This window comes from Amblyraja radiata, chromosome 4 (assembly GCF_010909765.2).
Source record: "Amblyraja radiata isolate CabotCenter1 chromosome 4, sAmbRad1.1.pri, whole genome shotgun sequence".
Lineage (NCBI taxonomy): Eukaryota > Metazoa > Chordata > Chondrichthyes > Rajiformes > Rajidae > Amblyraja > Amblyraja radiata.
This window is the reverse complement of record NC_045959.1, coordinates 25,817,923-25,833,235: the sequence shown is the minus strand read 5'-3', so window position 1 is coordinate 25,833,235 and position 15,313 is coordinate 25,817,923. Positions and strand designations below refer to the sequence as shown.

At 39.8% G+C, this 15,313-nt stretch overlaps 1 protein-coding gene across 1 annotated transcript in view; it reads right to left on the bottom strand.

Annotated features, from left to right (window-relative positions):
- Positions 1-3,405: 3,405 nt before the first annotated feature.
- Positions 3,406-15,313, bottom strand: part of mrpl13 (mitochondrial ribosomal protein L13) — a 95,246-nt gene continuing 83,338 nt past the window's right edge. Inside the window, exon 7 of the mRNA XM_033019099.1 lies at positions 3,406-3,523. Coding sequence (XP_032874990.1) covers positions 3,499-3,523 — 25 coding nt within the window. The 3' untranslated portion in view covers positions 3,406-3,498. The remainder of the gene's footprint in view (positions 3,524-15,313) is intronic.

Genomic DNA, 15,313 nt, shown 5'->3' with positions numbered 1-15,313 from the left:
ACTTGACTTGACTTGAGTGCACAAAAATGCTGGAGAAACTCAGCGGGTGCAGCAGCATCTATGGAGCGAAGGAAATGGGCAAAGTTTCGGGCTGAAACCCTTCTTCAGACTGATCTTGACTTGAGTGCACCTTGATAACAAGCTGGACTGGTCTGCCAACTCTGACGCCCTCTACAAAAAAGGCCAGAGCAGACTCTTTTTCCTCAGAAGGCTCAAATCCTTCAATGTGCGTAATGATATGCTGTACATGTTTTACAATACTGTGGTTGCAAGTGTCATTTTTTACGCTGTTGTCTGCTGGGGCAACAGCATCAGTGCGAAAAACAGCAAGAAGTTGGACAAACTGGTAAAACGGGCTAGCTCAGTGCTGGAGGGGAGAGTGGACACTGGGATGGATGTGCTTGAGAGGCGTATGAGGCGCAAGGTGCAGGTCATCCTAGAAAACCCCGGGCATCCCCTCCATGTAATTCTGGAGAGTCAAAAGAGCACTCGGAACAACAACTGGCTCCTCTCCCTGCACTGTAGAACGGAGCGGTTCAGGAGATCCTTCACCCCTGCAGTCATTAGATTTTATAATACACACCGCTAGGCTGTAGGGGGATGCTTTTGCATTTTTAATTGTTAATTATTGGTCTTTTTAAGTATTTATTGCTCTCAGGTATTGACCACATTGTTTTTTTATGTATTTTCTGTCTGCTTTCGTTCTGAATGCGTGGGTTTGTTGGTTGGGGGCTTCTGGACATCTGAATTTCCCTGAGGGGATCAATAAAGTATTTATTATTATTACTTTCCCCCTTACCCTATAAGGTCTAATCTTAGACATTTCCACCCTGGGGTAAAAAGTGCTGACTGTATACCCTATCTATGCCTCTCATAAATCTATGCACTTCTATCGTCTCCTTTCAACCTCCAATGTTCCAGAGAAAACTATCCAAGTCCATCCAAACTCTCCCTATTAATCCAGGCAGCATTCTGGTAAACCTCCTCTGCACCATCTTCAAAGCCTTCAGATCTTTGGAGTGGAGACACTTTTAAGAAGCCAGACAACTTTTAATGTCAGAGATACACAGCTGTGAAGTTGGGCGGGCATTTAACATTACCGGTCGGTTATCCTTGGTTCTGAAAACTCCTGCTTACGTTTTTTACCCCCAATGAGCCGATGAAAATGCACGGTCAGCAAAGGTGATTAACTAAAACCACCTACGACTACCCATAACGACATGGCGACTCCACTACAAATGCACCTACGACTACAGGATTATCGATTTTATCCATGGCGTCCAATTTTTGGCCGCAGAAAAATTTTCAACATGTTGAAAAATTTGTGGCGACCATACTGAGGCCGCGACTAGTTCCCAGAATGCGGGAACTCCTCACGACCATGAAGGAGACTCACCTGAGACCACCAGCGAACATGTTGCAATTATGAGGCGAGCGCAGAGTCTCCTGCACTCGCCTAAAAAGTCGTCTAAGTGGGGCAGGCCCTATACAGCTATGTGGAAAAGTGACTGGATAATCCACACCGTAGCATTCACTATGAGGTTGATTTCACTCAGGACATCAGGGAGAACATTTGTTCACAAGTCAAAATAAAGTATTGGGATCTATTGATCTGAAGGGGCACACATAGCCTTGTGAGTAGCATGTTCTACAACGAGGCAACACTTTGATGCAGCACTTCTTGCGCACCACAGAGTGTCAGCTAGGTTGTTGTACTTAACCCTCAGGAATGAGACTCAAGCACACAAACTTCTGATAGTGTATTCCTACAGAGGCAGGGCTTACACAAATAATAAAGGATCTCAATTAAAGGGCAATTCCCTCATGGCATATAAGTTGCCCTGCTCGAGCAAGATTGGATCGGCCCAATGAAGCAACACTGCAATGTTAAGGGCCTGTCCCATTTGGGCGTCATTTACGTGACATCATTTACGTGTCACGATGTGCGCATCGTGACGCCCGCATGGTCGCATTATGCGCGCATGGTGCGTGGTGACGTAGGCCGGGTCGCTCGCGGAGCCCCAGGATTTTGGGATGTACAAAATCTTCACACGCCATCTGCAAATGACGCTCAAGTGGGACTGGCCCTTTAGATTAAACAACCCTCTGTTATTTCTGGTCAATGCTGTTTAGTAAATTGGCTGAGACTGGCATCAACCTTGCGTGGTGCTGAGAGAATCTCGTGCCAGAGTTAGTCACAAGTCTGACAATTTCTATCTTCTGCTAGGCAATGTCTAGACCTTCAAACGTGGCTGTGGCTGCACAAATCCATAAGTTACAGTGCATACCACTTCTGAGAAGTCACACTTCTCTCTCCTCCTGCTCTCTCATTGACTTCTATCATCTGCTTCCCTGTGGCTGGGAAGTAGACATTTAACCGCACGATTAGTCACCAACTGTTTAACCAGGAATTCTGGAATTTGGAGCTCTCCAAGTTGCCTGTTAATGGGAGAGTCAAGTATCTTCAATCCTGTCTGTTCTTCAAACTAGCATCAGGATCTAATTTGAATTGTTTAAAAAATATATAGCTTTCTTTGACTGGGTTTGATTGCAATGTTGAAATAAAATGCACAGAGGATCGTATGGCTCGGTGGGCATTGTCCTTTGTGATTGAAGTTGTTTTCAATCCACTGGCTGAGATGTTCCCATAAGAAAATATGTTGCAACGCTGTCTAGGTGCGGATTTCACAATCCATCACAACTTGGCAGTCGAAGGACAATGATGAATATGAGGGGCAGTGAGAATGACTGATATGCTCGTATAAAAGTATACATTTCTGAGGCACATTAGGCTTGAAGGCTGGTGAACACTGAACCTTGGGAGAGTATCTTAAGAGAGTTGCAATAAAACCATCATTGGTTGGAGAATGAAGAAAAGCCTTGTGTGTGGTTGGTCACCCAGACAAACGTAGAAGCCTGTGTCAGAGATCCTCAGCAAAAGAATGAGGAGAACCTGCCAGTTCAGTGTCGATACAAAAGGTGCCAGCCACCTAACCAAACGTTAACTTGTTAGTCTTATGAGCGAGAAATAGCAATGAAGGTGGGATTAAGACATATTGTGGAAGATGAATGAAGCTTTACTACATATATGGACATGTAAAATCATCTACGACTAAATGTAGTGTCCACTCTCTTCGTCTTACCTCTCCTGCTATTGATTCAGAAGGAATCTGTCACCCTGTTGAGATGCTGCCTGTCCCGCTGAGTTACTCCAGCATTTTGTGTCTATCTTCGATTTAAACCAGCTACTGCAGTTCTTTCTTACACACCCTTTCATTCAACTCTGCTTACCCACTTTGCAAGGTTTTTTCCACTTTTTGTTATTTGACAACATCTATTCTTTTCAGTCTTGAACCATATATTTATTAAGTGTTTGCTGAGATTTAAGACTCACACCAGAGGAAATTAGGGGAAAGAAGCCACTTTTAATTCTGAGAACCAGAGCCGTGAAAAATAAATAGACTTTTGGATTATCTTCATCGTCTTTTGGGAATGCATTTACTTCATTCGGTAGTCATCGGATCTGGAAAGAAGGAGAAGTACAAATCAGAAAGTGACATTTTATCCAACACCAAAAAGACATCTGTTTCACATTAATGGAGTCATGACAACAGTTTTCAAAAAATCCAAATTGACAGTAATTATAGCACTATATCCTCCATATCAGCGATGTTTATTTTTGTAGGGTTTAAAAAGCATATCTTGAACTAACACACTCATTTTGAGTGCTCTGACACCCGGAGATAGTTTAGCCCAGGGTCACGTTCAGTTTTCTTGTATGGATACAGTCCAACTTTCCTAGCACATTTGGAGTGCTACTTTGAATCTTGGACAGGCACATTTCTGTGTATTATGTTTTATTTTGGAGGGGATTTCGGTCCAAGTTCTGGATTTTAAAAGCAGATACAGTCTCAGTCTTTCAAATGCTCTCTGACCATGAGCCATGAAAAGAAAAGAAAATGAGGCCAAGGCCACTGTTTAATCCTTTAAAACCTAGGATAGTCAGCAGACTCCCAACATGGGAGCCTCTACCAGCTTCATTTCACAGAGTCAGAATACATTTCCAGATGGAGTGGACACTTCCAGAATGGCTGATGTCCCTGAAGATCAGATTTTTTTTAAAGAAAGTAAAATAATGCACTGGAAGATTAACCAACAAGCCACAGAGGGTAGTCGAGGCCAGTTCATTGGCTATATTTAAGAGGGAGTTAGATGTGGCCCTGGTGGCTAAGGGGATCAGAGGGTATGGAGAGAAGGCAGGTACGGGATACTGAGTTGGATGATCAGCCATGATCATATTGAATGGCGGTGCAGGCTCGAAGGGCCGAATGGCCTACTCCTGCACCTAATTTCTATGTTTCTATGTTCCTGGCAAAAGTATGGGCACCATCAAACAAACCTGGGAATCGGAGGTGACCCTTGTCTGTCATGTAAAAAGCTGCCACTTTATTAAGTACCCTGACCTTGTCTGGCTTGATGAAGGATGGAAATCCTATCCAAATACTTATGAACCATGATGGGAAGGGGAATGATCAGGTGCCCAAAGCTTCATAAATCATTAAGAATGTCAACATAAGGCACTGCAGGTGAATGAAAGGCATCCCACATCTAATATTCAACCCTTGTTATTCCAAGTAACCATTGACCACACGATCACATCATTAATATGTAATGATGTGTGTGCATTGCATATTAATAATGCACATTATATTAATATAATATTAATGAAGTGCATTACATATTAATATGTAATGATTGTCAAATTCACTGGCTGTTCGGGTGAACCTTGCCATTTGTTTGTAATGCACGATTTGAACGACAGACACTTATCAATGTGTTGCAAAGCTCAGCTAAAGAAAAAGGAAAATGGTGCATTTAGATAGTGTACTGGCAATTAGCATAACTATTCAGATTGTGACATCTATTGATAAATTATAGCAGTGCGCTAATGCTTCACATACTTCACACAAAGGAAGTAACAAAAACCTGTATTTTATAGTAATGATAGCAAAACTATCAGCTCCAGGAACTTCTACATTCTTGCACATCTGAAGTTCAAATCAGAAATACCAAGCATGTGTCTATTGATTCAGTCCCCTTCAATAATGTGCACCACTTGCAATTTTCCTCAACACAACCACAGTAAGTAACTGGAATTCTAAGCAAGACTGATGCAATGTATTCTGACAAATCTTATGTTTTGCTGCTTGATTTCCAGTTGAGTTTTTGTTTTATAAAAGCAAATCACATTTAGCAAGCCATATAGCCCTAAAAATAGGATCCAGTAAGTTGCTCTGATATAGATATTTTAAATCAGTCTGAAGAAAGGTCTCAACACAAAACGTCATCCATTCCTCTCCAGAGATGCTGCCTGTCCTGCTGAGTCTATCTTATTTTAAATCGGAAATGATTTAAAATGTATAATTTTAAAAGCTCTTTAGGATACATCAATATCTATCTTAATTGCACTTGAAGGTTCAAATATTCACATAGCATATGTATAATGTTGACAAAGTTAAATCAAAATTGTGATTTTTCGTTCCTGGTTTGCTGCCCGTGAGAACCCTTTAACATGACTGACTCATCAACTACCTTGATGTTGGCAGCTTGATTCCATCCTGAGGGAGAAATTCTCACCACGTATCACTGGTGCAAAGCTTTTGTTTGAGGTCATTGGTGAGCTTTCTGGCTTCACCATTGGCTTCAGGTTTTGGATTTATATTTACTTTGTTAACAATTAGACACAGAAACGATCCAGAACTTGCAAGGCTTTGAAACTAATTGCACATTTTACTCTTATTTTAGCTGCTAAACCTTTAACTTTTCTTCTGCCTCTAAGGCGGTGACCTTTATTTCTGGTGGCATGTAATTCTAACTATACAAGAGATGGACCAGATCAGTCAGTTCATTGCCTTAAATATCAACACACATGTGCAAAATGTCCTTATTTGTAAAATCTCAGATGTTGTTAACCTTTTATAGGTCTCGCCACCTGCAAGCTTACTTGCAGGGAATTAGTGCTTTAGAATAATTAAAAAATGGAAAAATTATGGAATCAAAAATATAGGACATCTTTATGGGAAAGGTACTTTTCTTTCATTTCAAGAGTTACAACAGAATTATGGACTGCACTCAAATAATTTCTTCAGATATCTACAAATTAGAGATTATGTTAAATCTAATACACAAGTCTACAGGACTAGGGAATCAGAAATTCTTGATGAATGTCTGAACAAGCATCCTAATACCCGCAACCTCCTGAAACCATATCTTGTGCAGTAATCTTCTATGGCAAGCATCCTAATACTGAAAAACTAATAGCTTATATTTATAACACCCTACTAAACAACGAGGTACCACCGACCGAACCATATAGATACAAATGGGAAAATGAAATAGGTCACCCTATCACGAAAGATATGTGGGACGAAAGTTTACAACAAATACATCAATGTTCATTAAATGCCAGACATACTTTAATACAATTCAAGGTCTTACATAGACTACACTACTCTAAAATAAAACTAAATAGAATCTTCCCACAAATCTCTCCTATTTGTGATAAATGTCTACATCTAGAGGCTAATTTAACACATACGTTTGCAAACTGTATAAAACTTAAACATTTCTGGACTGATATTTTTGAAATAACTTCAGAAGTTATTAATACAAAACTGGACCCAGACACAAAATTAATAATACTTGGAATATCAGAACAAAGCTTAACACTCACAACAAACCAAAGAAATTTCCTCAACTATAGTATAATAACCGGAAAAAAATTAATATTAAAATTTTGGAAAGGCCCTACAACCCCCACAATTAAAATGTAGATTACGGAAATGTCGGAGACCCTATACTTAGAAAGAATTAGACTTGTCTTAATGGACAAACAAGATCTTTTCCATAAAATTTGGGCTCCATTCATTAACTATCTGAAGGGATAGATTGGCACAGCACGAGGACCCAACTGAAACTTGAACTCAGGAACAGATGAAAAGCTATACTTTATAACCTACGAACCTATCTCCATTGACGTATTACAGGTAACCCATTCCACCTCCCTTGTTTTTCTGTTGTGTTTTTTTTTCTTTCTTTTTTATTTGTAACTTTCTACCCTCTCTTTTTCCCTCTTTCTATAAAAAATAAAAACACTAGAAGCAGAAGTAATTGATAATGGAAAATTTTAATAATGTATGACTGATGTATATGAAAAGTTTTTTTACTATAATATGTAACTACATTTTATAATATGTCTACTTCTAATAAATAAATTAAAAAAAAAAAAAAAAGAATAATTAAAAAATTCTCATCAACAGCTGATGCCCTTTCATTGAACTCCTACCCAAACATTATGATGCATCTTCCACCTGTTCCAGCCTTTTCAATAAATTGTCCCACACCTTTCTGAGACTTTTATAGTCCTCTGCAGTCTGCCAAAGCACTTTCTATTTAGTAGACAACCAGTTTCAGACTGGACTTTTTATAGTCGTACAGATACAATAAAAACAGACAAGCATTTATAGGGAACCCTTTCTCGTCTTTTCAAGATGTCCTACTGCAATACAAACAGTGAAGCATTTTTCAAGCTCTTATAATGCAGTAAACCCTTCACAACACAGCAAGTTCTCACAAAAAGCAACGCAGTATTGATTAAGTATTAATCAGCACAATCATGAGACTCCCAGCTTTTCTTGGATATAGGGGGCAGGTGAACAAACAAATGAGAAGCGGAGCTTCAAGCCTGCCCTACCATTTAATTAGATGATGGCCAATCTGATGGAACGTCAACTCTGCATTCCTATCACCCTTTTGCTTATCAAAAATCTCTCTACCTCTACCTAATCTTCTATAACAGGATCTCTTAGGATCTTATGTTTCAATCAAGGTACCTTACTGCTCTAAACCTGCCCGAACTTACATAGGACTTCAAATATGGTCTCACCAATGCCCTAAATAAGTAAACCATAACATTCCTAGTTATATATTCAATTTCCCTAGCAAAAAAAAGAAATTTTGCTTGTTTTCTTAATTACTTGCTGAACAATCATGCACTGGTACACACAGACTTATCTACATCTCTTATGGCCAACATCCTCTTCACCACTTATTCCCACCTCTGTGTCAATAGAAAATGTAACAACTGTAGTCATTTATGTAGTTGAGAACCCTGTTAACATCTTATTAAAGAGAAAAGGACTCATTCATGCAAATGTTGTTTCCTGGTGGTGAACCAATTTTCTGTCCATCCCAGCAAATTACTGTTGATATCATGAGGATTATCTTCCACAGAAACCTTTAACGCAGTATCCAGAATCCTGCAATGGGAGGACTAGAAGTAGGGAGAGTGGTGTTGATCTCTGAGGGATGATTAAACATTTAGGGTTGATACCCTGTGAGAAGAGGAAGAAATGCTTAGAAGAATAAGAGATCTCATTGAAACATTCAAAGTTCTCGTGGGACTTGACAGGGATGATGTTTTTTCTGGATGTTTGTCTAGAACCAGGGGACTCATTCTCAAAATAATGGGTTGGTCATTCTGGATAGAGATGAGAAGAAATTATTTCATCCATCCCACTGTGAATGTTTTGAATTCCCCACCCAAGAGGGCTGTGGAGACACCACACAGATCAATAAAGATCACAGAAAAGGGAATTCAAAAATACTTTCCTAAAATCTGATTTGTTCAGTATATTTACCAGCAGTCAGAATACGTAGCACAAACTGACACTGAAAATTAATACGTCATGATTAATCAATTTACTGCAGTTCTTTGAGGCTGTAATCTGCAGGGTAGGTTAATATGTCTGCAAGTCTGTGAATATGATGCATTTGTCATTCCGAAAATTGCCATGGAAGATTACTGCACAAGATATGGTTTCAGCAGGTTGCGGGTAATAATATTAGGCTGGTTAGTGAACTGGTTCACAGATGGAAAACGAATAGTCGGAAAAAATAAGTCACTTTATAATTTGGTGCCTTTAATTTGGTGCGCATGGTGGCCACAAGAACATAATAAAAGCAGAAGTAGTCCACTTGACTCCTTGTTCGACCCACTATTCAATATGATCGTGGCTGAAGTACACTGGCCTCAACTTTTCTTCTGTGCCAGTTCCCCATAACCCTCAGTTCCTTGAGATTTCTTGGCTTGGTCACTTACAATCTATATCAATGAAGGTATAATTGTAAAGTATCTGATTTTTCCTGATTATACAAATGAAGGTAAGATGGTATAAAGGGATTAAGGCAGAATAATTTGAGGCAAAATATGAGGTTATCCACTTTGGTAGAAATAGAAAGTGGATTCATAGAGATCTAGACTTCCTTATACAAGAAACATTGAAGTGTAGCAGAAGACGACAAGGTGCTGGAGTAACTCAGCGGCTTATGATGCATCTCTGGAGAACATGGAAAAGTGATGTTTCAAGTCGGGACCCTTCTTCAGACTTCTTGAAATGTAGCATATACATAAAGCTAGTAGTGTAGCGAGTCCAAACTCGCTAAACCCAGCGAGGTAATTACAGTGTACAGGAGCCGCCCTCGACCATGCTTGCACACCTTTCAGTAGAAGGTGAGCGTGTTCTATCCCTTTTCGCCTGTGGGTTTACGAGTTTTGGCGGCTGCGTTTCGTCGGCCTGCTCGTTTTCCTTCCTCCGGTTCTGGGGGGGGGGGGGTCCTGTGGCATCACCTGATGGTCAGACCACTTACTGTCGAACCCTCGTCAGTGGTTACGAGGACTGTCATGGCACGTCATGGGTTACAGGGAGAACGTACAAACTCTAAACAGACAGCACCCAGGTCTCCGGTGCTGTGAGGCAGCAGCTCGACCAGCTGCACCACTGTGCCGCCCAAATGGGTGATTATAAATTACTCCTTAGAATAGAAAACTACAAAAATGAATCCAAGGGTGTGGACTGCCGAGTGTGTGAGGAAAAAGTTGTAGGGTTACAGGGAAATACGAAATAGAATGTAAATGGGGAAATTTCTCTGCATGGAAACATAGAAACATAGAAATTAGGTGCAGGAGTAGGCCATTCGGCCCTTCGAGTCTGCACCGCCATTCAATATGATCATGGCTGATCATCCAACTCAGTATCCCGTACCTGCCTTCTCTCCATACCCCCTGATCCCCTTAGCCACAGGAGCCAGCATGGACTCATTGACTAAATGGCCTCATTCCATGCCCTAATAAGGACCTTGAAAAAATGATCAGATACAAAGATAGATTATTTATTTCAATCTGAATTTTGCATGTGAATTTTCAACTGGGAAAATTATGGAATTTATCCATACAGAAGGCAGACCAGAAAGGAACAGATTTTTACATTCAAAGAACCTGTTGCTGTGCTGTACTGATCTCTGTAACATTGAAAATGCAGTCATCAATTTATGCACAGCAGGTTTTGCAATTAAATCATTATCCCTAATTACCACTGGCTTTCTGGACCACTTTGAAAGATGGTTAGGAGTTAAGCACATAGCTGCGTAACCGGAGTCCAGATTGAATAAGAAAGACTGATTTCCATTCTTGAAGGATGTTAATGAACCACATGGGTTTTTATGACAATCTATGAGTTTCATGATTAGTTACTGGGATTAGATTTTCATTCCAGATTTTTTTTAAACCGAATTTGAATTCCCCAGCTATTATAGTGGGATCTGAATTTGCACCTGAGATCATCAATCCAATCATTTTGTTGAAGTTCCCTTATGAGGAATGCCACAAAATTAGGGAGAAAGAAAATACGATGAAAGAGATAACATGGGGGACTATACAGGAGCCAGTCTGGCCTTTCCAAGGCTGAACACCTTGTTGGCAGATGAATCAACTGGAAAAATACAGAACTGTAAGAGGAAGCCAAATTGGCTTCATGAGAGGGGTCACAATGTCAATAAAATCACTTTGGAGCTCATAGAAACATAGAAAATAGGTGCAGGAGTAGGCCATTCGGCCCTTCGAGCCTGCACCGCCATTCAATATGATCATGGCTGATCATCCATCTCAGTATCCTGTACCTGCCTTCTCTCCGTACCCTCTGATCTCTTTAGCCACAAGGGCCACATCTAACTCCCTCTTAAATATAGCCAATGAACTAGCCTCAACTACCTTCTGTGGCAGAGAATTCCAGAGATTCGTGTGACAAATGTTTTCCTCATCTCGGTCCTAAAAGATTTCTCCCTTATCCTTAAACTGTGACCCCTTGTTCTGGACTTCCCCAACATTGGGAACAATCTTCCTGCATCTAGCCTGTCCAACCCCTTAAGAATTTTGTAAGTTTCTATAAGATCCCCCTCAATCTTCTAAATTCTAGCGAGTACAAGCCGAGTCTATCCAGTCTTTCTTCATATGAAAGTCCTGACATCCCAGGAATCAGTCTGGTGAACCTTCTCTGTACTCCCTCTATGGCAAGAATGTCTTTCCTCAGATTAGGAGACCAAGACTGTACACAATTTAAGGCTCTTTAAGGATATAATGATGATACGGACAGATCAGCACATGATATTTATTTTGATTATTCTGCTAGACTTCAAATGAAATTCAGAGATAGATTGTCAAGATGGTGGACAGTGACCGAAACAGTGTCTGAAGGGAATGAAACCTAGAGAGAACAGATAAAAATAAACCATGGTAGATGAACGTGGGGGCAGAGGAGGGTGGTGTTTCTGAAGACAATGCTGGGGCGAAATGTTGAAAATCAGAATTTTCCACATTTGCAGGCACCACTGAACTGGAAAGAGCTACAAAAACAGGAAACAAACTTATCAAATGCAGAAAGAACTGGACAGACTCTGAATCTGGGCTGTTGAGTGGGAAATATATAATCTAGACAAATGCAAAGCTTTGGGACTGGGAAATTATAATAAATAGTGGTAATATAAATGAAATATTACACTGCATGTCAGAACAGAGTGATTTGGGAGTACAGATACATAAATTTCAAAGGTTATTAGCAGTGTGAGACAGAAGTATAAAAAACTGTGGGATGTACAGCCAGAATACAGTACACATCTCAGAAGGTTATTTTGAGCCTATACAGATCACAAGTGTGGCTCCACCTGGAGCGTGGTGTTCAGTGTGTTGGAAAGAACTGCAGATGCTGGTTTAGACAATAACGAAGATAGACACAAAATGTTGGAGTAACTCAACGGGACAGGCAGAATATACTCTGGATAGAAGGAATGGGTGACGTTTCAGGTCGTGACCCTTCTTCCAGAAGAGCGGTGCCCAGTGTTATTCACAACCTTGGAAGAAATCATTGGTAGGCTACAGAAAATGAGAATAGTCATACTGGAGAAAGAATGATCAGTTATTATTACGCTTGATGCTGAGACTACCTACTGAGCAGCTTAACATTTTGCTTCATGGCCAATTAGCATACACATGTGGTGCTTCCTTAAAATAACCAAGAGAGGCCATTTTATGAGCCAAACTGCAGGAACCATACAGCAAGTTCTGAACATTGAACACTCACAGTGCACCTTTAATCCCCTGAATTTGCTGTCTAGTTTGCACATTAATAATATGGTTGAGAATTTAATTTCCTTTTACTTTTCCAGCACAATTGGGCCCATTGTTTTGTAAGGTTTCTGATTTATGATATACGGCTGCCTTACCTATGAGCCATTTATTTCCATGCTGCCACCAGTCATGAAGAAAACGACACCTTCACATTAAGTATCAGCTAATTGCTTACATTGTACTAATGATGGGAAAGATAATTATAATAAACAGCTAAATGAAATTCCTTTTCATCAACATCTGTGAGGCCAACCTCTTTGATTCACTTAGTTAATGGCTGATTAATACCCAAGCCAAATTGAAGCCTAAAATAGCTGTTAAATAGCAGAAGCTAAACACAAAAAGCTGCAGTAACTCAGCAGGACAGGCAGTATCGCTGGAGAGAAGGAATGGGTGACGTTTCGGGTCAAGACCCTTCTTCACAATAACAGACTGAATTTTTTTAAAATCCAATAACACAAAAAAGGCTTGGTGAGAATGAACTTGGATCGTGCACCACAACAACTTTCATCACAATCAGGCTCAGAAACGCAAAAAAAGTGTTAAACACTACCAGAGGCAGTTGTCCCTGCACTCTCTGGAAATTAACGCCAGTCCATGTTGAAACTGCACATTAGTACAACTTACGTTAATTAATTAATTATTTTTATTTTTAGGGGTTGCTAGTTATTTCAGTGTAACTTTATCACCTAGAGAGTTGTGAATCTGTGGAATTTTCCACCACAGAAGGCAGTGGAGGCCAATTCACTGGATGCTTTCAAGAGAGAGTTAGATTTAGCTCTTCGGGCTTAAGGAATCAAAGGATATGAGGAATAAGCAGGAACTTGGTACTGATTTTAGGTGATCAGCCATGATCATATTGAATGGTGGTGCTGGCTCGAAGGGCTGAATGGCCTACTCCTGCACCTACTTTTCCTATCTTTCTATGTTTCTATGATGATTATAAATAGATTCATCTGCAGTTCCTCTTTCTAAATCCATCTTGACCCTTCCTATCAGAAAGATAATGATTTTGAGAAGTGCAAGCAGAAACTGTGCTGTTGTCATTGCTCAGTGGATCTCGGTGTAATAACTCTCTAACTATTCTGACTGGACTTTTCCACACGTTTGCTGGAAAGATCAGTAAGAGCGGGCTGAGGTGATTAAACAAATCAGGCTTCCCCTACCTACACTCTCCACTCACTTTGTCTCCAGCTCAGCATATCAATCAAAGTCTCTTAATGAAGTCCGTTCAAAACAGACAGTCGGTTTACACAACATTTCATTTCAGTGCTCTCAAACTGTCCGCTTTCAACCCAGACTACAGCAGACTTCTCTCACTAGAAAATAAATTGCAGAAAGTAGGAAGCAATTCTGAAGATTTAAGTATCTAAGAAAATGAGAACAAATTTCCAGCAGTTTTATCTGCATCCCCCAGAAAGGATCATTCTGTCGGTGCAAAAAATGTAAGAAGCCCAAGCATTTGAGCTGTTACTTGTCTCCCCAATTGAAGTCTCCTCAAATCCACTTTCTTTTTAATCCTTCTTCGGCTTATTTTTCGTAACTCTATCACCAAATGGGATTTGCTTCCATCAGGTGAAGTGCTTTGGGAAGCTTAGTTTTTAAAAAGCGTTATATAAATGCAATTGATACCTGCAAACCTTTTAATTAAGAGTGTGTAGAATATGGAATTCTCTTACACACACTGTAGTTGATGCCAGTGAGAATGTTAAAGAGAATTTGATACCAAAGGGTATGTGAGCAAGTAGAACAGCGAGGGGAGACTGGGTGGCTCCTCTGGGAGAAAAAAACATGACATGGTTTGACGGGCCAAACAGACGACATTGTAAATAACGTATCAAAGGCAAATTCAAAAGTATGTTCTGTCACTTTGCTCATGATATATTAACGCAATAAATCAGGAGAAAAACATCTCTTGAGGAAGTTGTATCACATCAAGTGAATCCCTTTGCTTTAGAACCCATTAACATTCTAAAGGATTATGAGTACTAAAAAAAAAACAATTATAGGTTTGAATAAAGCAGATGTTATGCAACAATGATAAATCAAATTCTCACAAAGTCTGAAGTGATTTTTGTTCTGTTAAAGTAATTGATCCTGTTTCTTTTCAAATACACTGCAAGACCCAATTCAGATTAGATTTTATGTGCAACAGCTTTGCTCACTATAATTCGACTGATACGGTGTGTGTGTGTATGTGTGTGATGAAATGTGCATTTCTCAGAACTAGAATACACTGCTGAACATAGAAAAATAATGACTTTTTCCATCCAGTTGATCCAACTTGGATAGCAGTGTGCATCTCTGGAAGTTCTGCAAACCTGGCTGACTAATAACAGTGATTATTTTCTGCGAGCAGCATTCTATTAATACAATCTGAAGCTTTTACATGATCATATGCTTTAAATCAAAGAATTGCATTTGTGGCTACATAAATCTGGAAGCAAAAACCCTTGAGAGTAACCCTTTAGGAAGAGAGTATGATTTCTGTACAACATTAGATCAACATAATGAAGCAGAAAATTATTTTTATACTCTGCACACAAAATTTATAAAGCTGAATTTTCTTTGATGTTGTTTGATATAATTGTTGGCAGACTTTATAAAGTTTAAAGCACTGATAAAAGAAGGGCCTGTCATGAAGAGTGAAATAAAGGGAAGGGGATAGCACATAGTTTCCCAAAAGAGGTAAAGGCCAAGACAGGATGGTGAGAAAGTATGCAGCCATGCTGAAGTGTTGGGCAACTGAAAACCCAGAGCCAATAGGACATTGTGCAGGGCAACAAAATTAGT